Source organism: Micromys minutus (genome assembly GCF_963924665.1).
Source record: "Micromys minutus genome assembly, chromosome: 3".
NCBI lineage: Eukaryota > Metazoa > Chordata > Mammalia > Rodentia > Muridae > Micromys > Micromys minutus.
The window spans coordinates 56,251,788-56,266,125 of record NC_137972.1 but is presented as its reverse complement, the minus strand read 5'-3'; the positions used below and the strand labels follow the sequence as shown (position 1 = coordinate 56,266,125).

Below are 14,338 nucleotides of genomic sequence, written 5' to 3'. Positions count from 1 at the left end.
AGGAATGGGGCATCTGCCCTGAGCATCCCCAGGCTCTTTCCAGGGTTGGCTTGTCCCCAGATCCCCCACAGCCACCAATGTACTGAGACCTTTTTTTTTCCCACAGGGTGGCATCCTGTGGGGCAGACCCTGACAAAAGGCTGCATCCCTCTAGGCAATGGCCCTCATCCATGTCTATGAGTGGGCAGCCAGTCCTGTTGCTAGGACACCAGCATCTTCATCTAAACAGTCAGCGCTGGACACTCATTGTTAGGAGCTAGTGCTTAGCAGTATGCCGCCACCCCCTTCCTGAGGGCTAGCACAATAACTCCAGGGAGCAGGAGCGACTGTGTTTAAGTGTGGCCCCTATGGCCATCACCTCCCCCATCAGAGCTAAGGCCCTGTGTGTTCCCACCACACTTCCCACTGGGCTTTAGGCTGCTGGGGATAGAAAGTGGCTGCCAGGACATAGCCTCTATATTGGGAAGGGAGGTTGAGGCCATAGTCCATTGTTCATCTCTGTGAAGGAACAGCTTGTTTTGTAAAGCAACACATCTCAGGGAGTAGTGACCTCTCTCTCAACCCCCAGTTTTCCTTGAAAGCTTCCTTCAGCTTACCAAGAGTTCTTCCTTAACGAAGGTCCAAGACTGTGACCTCTCCCTCAACCCCCAGTTTTCCTTGAAAGCTTCCTTTAGCTTACCAAGAATTCTTTCTTAACGAAGGTCCAAGACTGCTGACCGGCAAGAGAACAGAGTTGTCTTCACCGTACTCCCCTGTGGGCAGATGTTCTGGCACCACAGCCCCTCCTCCACAGGCCTCTGTGGAACTGGAACTGCCTCCAGACATCCCAGTCCTGTTTGCATCCTGAACCCCAGTGTGTACTCAAGATCCTACGAGGAACGGAGGCCTCAGCACCTCGGGACGTCAGTGCTTTGGCTTGGCATGGGCCAGTAGCAGGTTGACGTGCCTCTGTGCAATTAGTAATCCTGAATTGTGCCATAGCTCTGTGTCAGGGCCACATGGAATAGGGTGACATGGGGCACGAGAGAGATCTGGTGGTGAACCTGTTTGACTTCGTCTATTGCGGGGCCAGTGCTGAGGAAGTCCGTGTCCCCTGCTTTGATGTCCCTCCTTGCCGATTCTTTCTCACATGCTCCCCATGAATGTGGCTAAGAGCACTAATCTGTACCATAAACAGTCAACCACGGCGTCCACAAGTGCTCCCTATGGTGACCCAGCAGACGGTCACACTATCAGCTGATAGATCCATTTTGCAGGAAGAGTTTTGCAGTGGTAGCCAGCTGTTCCCGAGAAAGTCAACTGGATCTTGCAGAAGGGGACAGTGCCTAGGACAGTGACATAAACATGCCTGTCGTGTTGCCTGGGACCTTGCTGCAGCCTCTGAGATCATTAGGGATAGAGTGGGCCAACTCTCAACCCTTATATGGAGCCAGGGAGCTGGGGCAGAAACTGTAGAAATCAGTGGAGTCTCTAGAACTCAGTTCCATAAAACTTCATGTTAATGTGAGATTTCCCCATAGTGTTCAAGGAGACCATGGCCCTGGACAACCCCATTGCTGTAGTTTGAGTGACGGCCACAGGGCTGCATACCAAGCTTCCTTGCGCTTAGATAGCTGTTTTTACTTCATCTTTACATTTTGTAACCTTTGAAAGCACAAGCTCCCAACTCCAGAACTTGGGCTCCCAAGAAGCCTCCCCGACTTCTTGGTTTTTACAGATTCTTCTTCCAAGTATTTGTCAGCACGCCCAGATCTCAAGCCATTCCCTCTGCATGTATGCTGAACTGCTGTATAAAACCCAGCTCTTACACACAGACACAGACGCGCACGCGCGCGCGCACACACACACACACACACACACACACACACACACACAAAACTCATACAACCCAGGTGACTTCACAAGCTGTTGGCACCCACCCAGGGTGATCAAATGGAATCCTCTTAGATGGACTGTCCAGCACTGGGGCCCAGGGCTCTGGCACTCTAGTGCAGTAGCAACAGCAGCAGCAGCCAACACCAGTGAGCTTTCTTTGCCTAGATGCCAAGATACAACCAGAGTGCAATAGACTAAGATGTTCTCAGAAGTAGGAGTTGTTGACTGTGCCCTCTGGAGACAAGCAAAATGACAATATGGTGCTCACAGTACCTTCCAACACAATTTCCTTTAGGGGAAATGCCCACCTTACTCTGCCTGGTCCTTGGTAGCTGACTATGGAGACAGAGGAGGCAGGTTGACTACAGGATCCCCGGGAGAGGCCTGGCTGAGAATGACAGTGACTGCTGTCTCTCGGGTACTAACATAGGGAGAGACCAGCCTAGGAAGGGACAGACACATGACAAAAAGGGGGCAGGTGTGTCTTTACCCTACTGACCATAGGGAGGCCAAGTTTCCATTGTCCCAGTGTCCTAAGGTCCCAATGAAAGTGTTTGCAAATGCTAGATGAAAGTTAAGCCCTACTCACGGAATCTAGTAAACACCAAGAGGCAGGGCCACCCAGCACACAGGCCCAGCTGGCACAGAGACCCACTCAGCACAGAGGACCCTGTGCCATAAGCAATTTACCCCCCATCAAGGGACCCATGTTTGTGCCAAGTGCCCTCCATACTTCCTAAGAACTCACCCCTCGCCAGCTTCCATGTCTAATTCCAGCATTTCACAGCTCACTTTTGAAATAGCTTCTTTCGCCCCAAGTGTCTGCACTCACTGCAGACGTGAAATTAAACAGCCTCTCTCAGAAGGCGGACGTGTGAGATTGGGTCTTCTGCCTTCCTGGGAATATCTGAGATCCACATGGGGGGCTGGGCTGAGACCCAAGTCAGACTCACATTCAGTAGGCACGTACAGTATGCCAGGCTTTTTCACACAGTGTAACTAGCCTTCCCTGTGGTCTGTTTGGGGGGATGATAGGCCCCCATTGGCAGCTGTGCTAACAGAGCTCCCTATGAGGTCCCGGCCTGTGTTCCTGGCTCACAGAGCTAGAAATCTGGCACAGGCTCCTTCCCTCCAGCGCAGCACTTCCTGTTCAGGCTGGTGACGGTTTCTTACCTATGTGGCAGAACTCATCATGCAAGTGATTCTCTCTGATCCAGGCTGCGCTATTTCCTTGCTCTCTGGCAGCTGATCCAGTGATTCTGATTCTGCTGTGCCATCTTAGAGTGACTTGGGGAAGGGGCGTGTCCTCATCAGTGGCTCTCAAAAGTAATTCACAATTACGTCTGATGTGTGGTTGTATCTGCGCAGAATCCAGGTCACACCATCAAGCGAACAGCCCTATGGCCATGCCCTGCATCCAGCAGCATCCCTGTGCTCAGCTTGGGTATTGGCTGGTACTCGAGCCCTCCAGCATGGATGACGTGCACTCATGTCTCTCACTTTGCCTCTCTGCCCAGGTCCTTGCTGCCAAACTGCTCAATTTTGTCCTGCCAAACATGACCTTGGGGCGCATCGACTCGAGTGTGCTTTCTCGGAACAAGTCGGAGGTGAGTGTGGGTGGGCTTGTGGGCTTTGGGGACAGCAAGCAGGTGAAGGCGGGGCCCAGTGAGACCTTAGCTCTCTCTTTCTCAACTCTGCTCTGCCCTTTCTCCAAGTGGCCAGGTGATGGGGATACAGGGGAGGGGAAAGTTCTGTCCTTGCTTTAGAGGTTAGGGGAACGTCTAGAATCTGAGCCCCACTCCAGACAACCAAGAGCATGATGGAGGGCAGGCCGTGTGTTTAGTCAAGTCTCTCTTGATTGCAAGTGACAGGAACCCAAATCAAAGAGATTGCCAAAGGATAGCCCAGGAATGGCCAGAGCTTCTGCTCTTGTAGAAGACCCCAGTTAGGTTCCAAGACTCCACATTGGTGGCTCACAACTATCTATAATCCCAACTCTAGGGAATCGGATACCCTGTCTGGCCTCTACTTGCACCCACACACACACGATGTACACATAAGAATAAAAAATAAATAAATTAAGGGATTTGAGCACAAGGCATTTATTAGTAACAGGAACTAAAGGTTTAAGCACAATTGGATCATGAATCAAAAATCTCTGAAAGAACCTGCCCTTTGTCTTTCCCCAATCAGTATCTCTGCTTGGCTGTCTTGGCAGAGAAGCCAGGATCCTCATTACCTGAGAAGCCAGAAGCTGCATTACCCAGCTCAAGGGGCAAAGCAAAGCCAGTGCCACTGCCTTAGATGGCCCAGGCTGACAGTGATTGTCAGGTGTAAAAAGCCTGGAGGATCTATCCAAAAAGTGGGTAGGGCTAGCTAGCCCCATTTAGACTCTGGGCTGAGGAAAGGGAAGGCAGGTGCCTGGATTATGGTGGCAGGAAAGACAGACCTCTGTTATAGATACACAAATGATACCTGAGTGAGAAGACCTGCCTAAGGTTCCCACTGCTTGACTAGTCTGAAAACCTGCTGGTAGTTCCCACTGGTGGGTGAGCCTGAAACCCAGAGGCCTTGAAGGAACAACCTTGGACATGTGGAAGATACCAGAATTATCCTTACAGTTACTCAAATTGGTTTGCTACTCTTCTGTCTTGGTTTCCTTTCTGGCCTTGGAAGCTTGAAAACAGTGAATCACAGGCTGCCCAAAGGCCCTGTTTGCCTGCCTTCAGGTGGGACTCTGACAACCCAGTGGTCTAGCCTGCTTTCCTGACAGTCAGACTCTAGCCTCCTGTCAGGTTCCTCCCACGGGCACATGTTGGCCTGTAGGCCAGCTGTGTAAGAGACAGGTAAGAAGCTGAGGAGTAGCTTGGTTTGGAGAGTTCATCTGCCTGCAAGAAACCCTAGTTCTATCCCAGCTCAAGGGGGAAAAAATGGAGTGGGGGAGTAAATGGGAGGTGAACAGACCTCCAGGAAACCTGGGGAGCCAGGGAGCTGTCCATCTTCCTAAAACTTAGTACAGCTTTATTCTGAAACCTGTAGTGATTCTCAAGTTTGGACTGCTGAGGGGTTCTGGGGAGTGTGGGGATGTGGGAAGAGTCTTATGTGGCTCTTAGTCTCTCTGAAAGTTTGAACAAAGACCCAGAAAGGTCAAAGCCTTCAAAATCTATACCAAACAGCCAGGTTGTCTACCTTCCTACACAAAAGGCAAAAGAGAAGGGAAGGAAAGCAGAATTATTCCAGCCCCTCTTTTGAAAAACAGCAAAAGCAAATCACTTAAAAGGTATTCTGCAGACTGGAGGTCCCCACAGCACCCACTGCCACCTGTGTCCTTTGGGCACCTGGAGAGACTAAGATGTCCCTTTCTGAGGACATAGAGCTGGAGGTGCTGGGCGGCATGGAGACCTCAGGCTCCAGGTGGGTGCTAGAGCCACCCCCACCCTTCAGTAGAGGCTCTGCCTCCCTGCTGCCTTTGAACCTGTGCTGAACATTAAAAATAGCCACGCCACCCACCCCAGGGAGATGGCGAGAAGAGGCACCACCTGGCGTCACACAGCGGGAGTCTCTAGGCTCATCTTTAGATGACACATTTCCCATGGAGCCTTTAATAAAAAAAAGGCCTTAAGAGACCAAGCAGCAACGCTCCCCTAACTGTCCAACGCAGGACAGTGGAGGACTAAAGCGAAGGACTTTGCAGCCAGGGAATAGCACAGTGAAGGTCAGAAGGGAAGCGGGGTCTGGGGAAGCAGGCGGCTCCCTGTTTAAATGACAACAGACACTTGCTTGGGTTTGCTGTGGTACAGTCCTCCTACCTTCCTACCGCCTGCCAATTTTATAATGGCCACCCCTGAGTCTTGTTCTCTGCGGAGCTTTCTGAAGCTGTGATCTTATTTCCAAACCTTCTGGGACACCATAGTTCCTTCTGTCTCCCTGTAACTATGAGTCAGTTCTTACTTGAAGTTCTGGAAGCTTGGGTCAAAAGAAAGCAAACCACTCACCCAGCAGTACAGTTAGTAAAGTCAGGATCTGAGCCCAGGTTCATCTCTGGGCCAAAGGCACCTGACAGTTAACACATTAGGAATCAAAAAAAAAAAAAAAAAAAAAAAAAAAAAAAAAAAACCGTAGCTGTCAAGAGAGGGGGAGGGGCATTTCGTGTGCTTATATCCCACTTCTCACAGGGGGGGGAAGGTATGCAGCCAGGTATTGACCCTGTATGGCTACAGTTACTCCCTCCCATGCTCAATCCCATCGTTAACCCTGACAACCAGAAATACTTCCAAAATGCTAGCCATGGTGACTCAGTGCAGCTCTTTCTAGACATGCCTGCAGCCCTGACTTCCACAAAGATTGAGAAAAGCCTGCAGTGAGCAGACCAAAGGATTCAAGGCCTCCCCTCAATGTCCCACATGGCACACGTCTCCTGGTCCCTCTCTGACATCATTTCCTCTGTACCTCCTCCCTCCTGTCCTGTCCATAGTTCTGTCTGTGATCTGCCTTTCCTTGATGATGGGGCTCCTTCCCCCAGAAAGTACCCTTGTGTAAGCACTGTCTGTGTAACCAGGAAATAGAAACAAAGCCAAGAGCAGGAAGTGTCTGGGGCCACACAGCATTTAACCCCTGGAGTAGACTCCTCCTGGACCTAGCATACTGGAACATTTTAGGGGAGCAGAATGAAGCCTCTGGAAGGCTATGGATAGCAGACTTAGTATAGCAGGTGGGCTGAAGCCCAGAAGGCTATCATCCCCAGAGCCTGGAGGAGGACTAGCACAGATGCTGTGTGAACAAATCCATAGGCAGCAGTATGGTAGGCAGGAGCTGGTCTCCTCCCCTACCCCATGCCTTCTCAGAGTCAAGGCGCCATTCCTATTGCTGAGCACTCCTGAGCATCCTGGGCAAGGAGCCTTGTCTTCGTTCCTCACACTCCTTGACCCGAAGCTCCTTTACCGGCTTCTTATTGGCCAGGGTTTGGTCACATGACCACACCTAGTTAAAAGAGAAGCTAAAATGGGTACTCTTTATCTGGTGGAAGGTTCTGTACCTTGCCTAATACCAAGGGCTTTACTGAGGGGAAAGAGGACTTGAGGTTCTAATGCCACTTCTTAGTGCCTCAGTTTCTCTCCTGTATCGTGGTTGTAGGAACCTTGTTTCCATGTGGGGCAATGCATCAGTAGCAGGAGTACAGATGGCAGCTGTCATTCTGCTACACAATGGGGACCTGAATGGTACCTCTAGCAGCAGGTTATGCACGTGGTGTGTTTCTGATGGGTGTCACAACTGTTGCTGTCACTCTTATTATTGCCATTGAGACTTGACCAACCCCAAGCCTAGGGCTCTCCCAATGGTCCCATAACTCTCCTCCAAGTAGGGCTTCCTGGAGACCCTGAAAAAAAAACTATGGTGGTCAGGGTCCATGGCCAGCTCTCCCCACACTGCCCCTGCACTGCTCTGTCAGTCCTCTCTTACCCTGCCAAACAGATGGCCTGGCTCTGTGGGGCTCTCGCCAGTTCATCTGCAAGAAGTGTCTAATCTGTCCCATGCAGCTCATCACAAATGGTCAGCTTGACTGGACTCAGTCCCTGCATAACATGGGAAAGAATCCAGGATGTCAGGGTGACTGCAGGACAGCCTGTCCCTCTGGTCAGGCCTGTGGGGGAGGGGGATAGCAGAAGTGAGTGGACATAAGTCCAGGCTCAGAGACCTCTGCTGTATCAATCCCAGGAGCCCTCGGTCTCCCTCACCTTGGTCTCACCATCTGGTTGTCCCAAACCTGCTCAGAGTCTATCTGCAAGAAAGCCAAGGGTACCATAGCTTCACACCTACTCTTGGGAGCCTAAGAGAACTGTGAAGGAGGAGGGCATCCTGCTCTGGCCTGTGCTTCCCAGGCTTCTCTCTGCATGTCTATCACCCCATCACCCCACATAGACAGACAGAGTTGGGGATGGGAGGAGGAGGAGAAAGAAACTGACTGTAACACCTCAACATCCTCAGAGCTGCTCTGGAACCAAATAACCCAAGGGGGTAACATGGTGTTCCTGTATTTTTGTCTTGTTTTAGATAATAATTTCGAAACAAGGTCAGTATGACCTTGAACTCCAGCTCCCCCTGCTTTGACCTCCCACAGGTTATACACATGTGCCACCACGCATGACTCTTTGCTATTTGTATGTGTAAAATCCAGCTCAGTATTAGAAATTTCCTACAGGCCTTGATGTAGAGAGCTAGCTCCCCACAAGCGTGGACTCCACATGGGAGAATCCAAACAGACGTTTCTTAGCTGTTCTTCAAGGCCAAGCATTTCTATTGCACAGACCTGGGCCTATGTCTGGCAAGCATCTAGGAATGACTGAAGCACAGGGAAGGGTGTATGGGGGGGGGGGGGGGGCTTCTACTCAACCAACATACCAAGTTACATCAGGTACCCAAGCACCTCAAGCTTGGGGGTCCTGGACCTGCTCCTCAGGGTCTGAGCTGTGTCAGACAAGCTCAGGTCTTAGTGCAAACGTGCAGAGCACAGTTCAGTCAGACCCTTGTTCTCCAGGGACTGAACACATTGCCAGTCTCTACAACTGGCAGACAGGCAGAAGCCCACCCTCTTAGGAGCCCACGAGCTAACAGAATCTCCTCCTCTCAGGTTGACCTGTACAACTCCGACCCACTCGTCTGCCGCGCAGGGTTGAAGGTGTGCTTTGGCATACAGCTGCTGAACGCCGTCTCGAGGGTGGAGCGAGCAATGCCCAGGCTGACACTACCATTCCTGCTGCTGCAGGGTTCTGCTGACCGTCTTTGCGACAGCAAAGGTGCCTACCTGCTCATGGAATCATCCCGGAGTCAGGACAAAACACTCAAGGTGAGGGACAGGAAGCCATGTTGTGTGGTTGTGGGGTGTCAGACCAACCTGGCTGGGAAGGATTGTTGAGGGGTTAGAGGCAAATGAACTTGATGACAGTTACCTCACCAGAATAAACTTCAACCGAGGAGGAGAATAGCCTGATAGTATGGGCAGGAAAAAAACCCATAGCGCTGGTTCTGGGGCACTTGGATGAGTCTGGACTGCAAGGGCATCTGCTGGGGTTGACCCTTTGGTTGTGGCCACTGAAGGCAGGCTACAACTTGTTGGTGTGACGTTTGGTACAAGGGACAGTCAGAGTATCACCCAGTGGTTTTCAAGACAGCTGCTGTTTGGGTCCAGATAGATGTATATGTCATTTGTCCCACTGAACACCCCAATTGAAGAGGACCCCGCTGGGCACCAGTTAGATAATATGTAACCCCCCCAACGAAGCTTCTAACCTGGACAAGTGTGTGCACCCTCACTGTGTTATAAAGACAGCTAGGGGACTCTTCAAAAATGGTAGAGTCAGAGTTTGAACTGAAGTCCTTGGACTTAAGTCCACAGTTTCTCCAAACCCTGCACCACCCTGGCAGAGACTCATATCTTTGCAAATTGTTAAGAGTGGGGCTCGGGGGTGGGGCTCGGGGGTGGGGCTTGACCTCATTCAGCAGATATCCATCACTTCTGAAAGTCCTGTTTATTTGGGCCTGACTTTGGGTGGGGGGAGTTCCCGGAGGAAAGTCTGACAAAGGCTCTCCTTCCCCCTGCAGCCTGCATCCCGGTGGGTAATCAAAGAGAAAATGGGTGTTCAGAACGTCTGTGGATAGGGCTCAGGGGCTGCAGGACAGAGGGGTTCGAGGTTACTTCCCTCCCGTGAACTGACAGGCAATAACTGTCTGGAAGAGTAGCCATGGTAGAACATTCCAGATCAAGGGAAGGGCGAGTGGGAGGCCTTTGGTCTCAAGACAGATAGCAGAGGTGAGAAAAAGGCTGGTGGGGGCGGGGGGGGGGTGGTAGAGAGATCATGAGAAACACTGCTCAGAGCCTGTATGAGGAAGCAAGCACATTGCCTTCAGATGGGAGACACCTGTGCCCATTGGAACGCAAACCCCCCCACCCCCCCATGAGTAAATACTCCACCATGTGGAAGCTTCTGAAGGAGGATGAATGTGTTGAAAAGCAAAATGAGCCAGGTTCATACAGCGGAGAGTGCCCTGGTCTTAATGGGTATGTGTGAACTGAATCCCTGAACCTACGCTGTGAACAGTCAAATGACAGTTCCCAAAGCTGGGAGGAGGAGCAGACAGGAGGAGGGGTAGGTTGGGTGCAGATGCTGTAAAGTGGCTATGTCTGGATGTTCTGAGCCTCGTCAAATACTTCCAATGAAAGAGACATGTTGGGCACAGAGGAGTAAGCAGCCAGGGGCGATGGACCTGTTGATTGTTCTACACAGCACTGAAGAAAGCTGAGCCTGGGCTTTGGGCCTGTAAAAGCAAGGGGGCTGCAGTGCCCTGCTGAGATGGGTGACCCCAGCAGACATCAGAGAGAACTCCTAAGGCAATTGGTCTCAGTTCTGCAGGAAGGCTGACTATAAGAGCATTCTGGTCAGCCATGTAGTATACTGTGGTTGCTAGGACCTGCAAGGGAGGAAGATAACCAGGACAGGACAGAGCCACGGCGTGTTTGAGGGCCACTGGTCTGTCTCTGGACAACCGTCAAGTGTCTCTGGGTGTGGCAAATGAGACCCCTGGAGACCTTGCAGTGCTATGGGTGAGCCGGGGTGGGGGGAAGAGTGGGGGACTGGGGGAGAGTGTTGGAAGGAAGGTGGTGGTGTGAAGATGGACCAAGGAGCTTCTCAGCGGGATCTGAGGATCCAAGCTGCACCAGCTGGAGAGCCCTGGGAACAACAGGGAATGCCCAACTGTTACAAACTTGTAACTCATGATTAGAAGGTGCTGACTGGAGCAGAGATACACACCTGGTTCTCAGCTGCCAGGGAGCCTAAGCTACAAGGCGACATCCCATCTAGAAATGAAGTAGGGGAAACACTGGGGATGCCTGCCCAGTGAGCTCTTGTGGCATTGTGCTCTCCTGTCCCCTGCCTGTCCTCCACACCGGTTCTAACTCTGTCTCTCCCGCCTGCAGATGTATGAAGGTGCCTATCATGTCCTCCACAAGGAGCTTCCGGAAGTGACCAACTCCGTCCTCCATGAAATAAACACATGGGTATCTCACAGGATAGGAGTGGCCCGAGCAGGGTGTCCACCCTGAATGTGCTGACCAGGCAACCAGCTCACGGTCTGGGGGAGGCAGCAGAGGAAGGGCAGTGCTGGCTGGCTCAGAAAACAAATCACAAATTGGAGGAAACCATGGTACCCTAGTGCAATCTACTTTGGGGGGAAAAAAAAGATAATTTGTCATATAGGTGGCTACTGGCCACCGATCTACTACGTTAAGGGGTGGGCACTTTATGAAAGAGGGAGTATATTTTCCACACAGGGACTGTGGAAATATCCTTTGAATTAAAAAAGATGCAGCATCTGCCCACCTCTCCCAGCTCCTGTGGGGTTCAGGGACTCTCTGACAGTCTCATATCCCAGCCTGCAATAATTAGAGGTCTCTTTCCTCCTGTCCCAAGTTCTCTCTGACTGGCTGTCCTCTGGCACATGACGAGGTATCCCCAGAGCTAGCTCCTTAGCAGGCTCTTGTGCCCCTCCAAGGCACTTCCTCAAAAGGGGCAATGACCCTATGACCTGGTCAGTGACTTTTGAGATGGAAGCCAGGCTGGGGGAAGGGAAGGTAGCCCTGAATAGCTCTTCTCCCCCATAAAACATCCCCCTCCCACCCTGCTGGGAGTTTGGTTACCCACAGCATGTTGTATGTCTCTCGAGAGGCACCTTTTCTCAGGTCACTAAGTACTCCATGCTGAGGAAGATGGCTTTGAAGATAATTGTTTAATATATATATATATATATATGGTATATTCTAAATTAAAGATTATATGGGTGGGTGGGTGGGTGAAGCCTGGGCAGCTTTAGAGGAACTGGTACCTACACACCGGACCAGTCTGCCAAGGACCCAGCCCCCTAATTGAGGACTAGCTGGCTCTTCCTGGAGAGAAGACTGTGGCCCTGGACATTCCCTCTGTCCAGAGCCACTAGGAGTTGCTTGCCAGTAGCCCAGCTCCCTCTGGTGGCAGGAGAGACTCCCATGGAGCAATGGTGCTGGCTGCCTGCCCAGGGCACCATAGAGCACTCAATGACTACCTGCAGACAAGGACCACAGCTGTCTGCACCCCATTCCAGACTGCAGCAGGACGGCCCAGCCAGGCCTCATGGAGGCTACTCTGAAGCAGTGAAGTCTAAGCCCCCTGTCCTCTCAGGTGCCCGCCCAAAGTCCTACGCCAAGCCTCACTTAGCGCCAGCAATAACTGGGGCTCACTGCTCTCTTGGAGCACTTTCATCTTTACAAAGGGCCTTGCTGTTACCTCAGGAGTCATGTTAATGCACATAGAACCCTGGGAAGGGGCACCACTGCCAAGGAGAACTGCCTGGCTGCTGGAAGGGGTAGGTGGGCCTCCAGGAAGGTGGAATTCAGGTGTCCTTTATGGAGTTTATTCTAGGTCCTCGGGCGGGCCCTCTGCCCCCTCTGGTGGCCCTGACCATGCATAGCAGTCAGAGGCTGACCACCTACTACTGTATAGGTCATGAGGTCCCTGTGCCCCTCAGCAGCGACCAAGCACTGCATTGAGGGAAGGAAGGGGCCAGGAGCTTTCCAGAGCCCCATCTTAGCCCTCCTTCTGTTTAGAAAATAAAGACAGAAGGCATGTGCCAAGAGAGGCAGTCAGCGCTCCCTCCTGCTCAGGGAACTCTGGACAGCAGCAGACAGGCATGGGGTATTTCTGTTCTCCATTAAGGTAAAACAAAGGAACCCATTCCAGACTACTGTGCTCAGACCTGTGACTCTCACCAGGAGCCTCCCAAGGCTTATCCCAGAAGCACATGCTGACAATGACACTTTTCCAAAACCAAATGCCAGCACCCGGGTTGGCGGCTTTCATGCATGATATCGTTTAGATGCATTTGTATCTGATTAAAGAATCACTAACACTAAAAATCAGAGGTGGGGTTATCTGAAATTGAGACTGTCTTGTGAAACGTGTAAGAGTCAAGTCCCTGCGTGACAAAATCAGGACCAGCCCAGGGCTCCTCCGTCTGTAGAGAGCTAGGCCAGCCTTGTACAGACTCTGCCCTCGGCACTGGAGGAAACCTGACAAGCTTCACAATCACCCCCATCACCAGGATGCAGAGGAATTGGAGTGTGGGAAAAATGCTAGGATACACAGGCTTGGCCTGAAGAAGGTGGAAGCCAGCAAGGGACTGTGGACGGTCCTCCCCGGGTGAAGGAGGGGAGCCAGAACCCAGTAACAGAGCACTTTCTCCAGCAACCATGGACTTAGTGCCTGAAAAGCTCTTTAGGAAAAGGTGCCACCTGCAGGTAGTGAGTGGAATGTCTCAACCACTAAACCCCAGTTCCTTAGAGATAGGGAAACAGCCTCCCTCCACCAAGGCCCCCCTCAGCTTCTGGGTGTCCTGCGGACCACCATGAGAGCAGTTGGGGGTGCTCTGCTCACATCCTGCCTCTGGGCCACCTCACAATCCCTTTCCTGATTGCTAATGTAACTTTCTAAGGATCACAGTGGCTCACTGGTTTGTCACTGTCACTGCGCACCTTGTCACTCCCCATGTATACTCCTAGTAAGGAACCTGTATCGGCTTAGAATTACTAAGGAAACTGATGTGCACTACAGCTCACCATAATAAACCACGTGCTTTTGGAGAGCCTTTTGTCTGTGTGCCCGGCCTCTTGTCCCCTGTGTCAGCCCTCTTGCTAAGAGAACTGCAAGCTGTGCTTGAAGCAGTGCAGCCATGTGCCAGTCACCTGTCGAGGGCTCAGCAGCCCTTCCGTGGTCAATTACCAATTGGATGCATGGATTTTCTCTTCTCCCATCCATTCTTGGGGAAGCCATGCAAGAGCACAGACACCCTACCCCCATCCCCCAGTGCTCAGGCAGCCTTAACAGCGTGGCCACACCCCATCTTTATCCATGTCTGGCCCCTGGCTGTGGGTGATCCAGAGCACCTCTTGCTGGCATCCTGGGCACCTCCCCTTGCTCCCCACAATCTCTTGACCTAACAGTTCTGCCTTCAGAGTGTCACCAGAATCAGACTGGCCTGCCTTTACTATAACCAAATGCCTTTATTATGACTTTTACTATGACCTGGACTGGTGGCCTTCATGTCTGACTTCATTTAGAGATGCATGTGTCTTAGTTAAGGTATTACTGCTGTGAACAGACACCATAACCAAAGGCAACTCTTAGAAGGACAACATTTATTTGGGACTGGCTTACAGGTTCAGAGGTTCAGTCCATTATCTTCAAGGCAGGAACATGACAGCATCCTGGCAGACATGGTACAGGAGGAGCTGTGAGTTTTACATCTTCATCTAAAGGCTGCTAGCTGAATACTGACTCCCAGGCAGCTAGGACTAGAGTATGAAAGCCCATACCCACAGTGACACACCTATAGGGCCACACCTTCTAATAGTGCTACTCCCTGGGCCTAGCATATA

General features: G+C 51.6%; 1 protein-coding gene across 3 annotated transcripts in view; it reads left to right on the top strand.

The window, feature by feature from the left end:
- Positions 1 to 13,545, top strand: part of MGLL (monoglyceride lipase) — a 96,178-nt gene extending 82,633 nt beyond the window's left edge. For all 3 annotated transcript variants that reach the window (XM_080914229.1, XM_080914230.1, XM_080914228.1), the window contains 3 exons: positions 3,393 to 3,482; positions 8,504 to 8,719; positions 10,850 to 13,545. In XM_080914229.1, coding sequence (XP_080770355.1) covers positions 3,393 to 3,482; positions 8,504 to 8,719; positions 10,850 to 10,975 — 432 coding nt within the window. In that variant the 3' untranslated portion in view covers positions 10,976 to 13,545. The remainder of the gene's footprint in view (positions 1 to 3,392; positions 3,483 to 8,503; positions 8,720 to 10,849) is intronic.
- Positions 13,546 to 14,338: the final 793 nt, after the last annotated feature.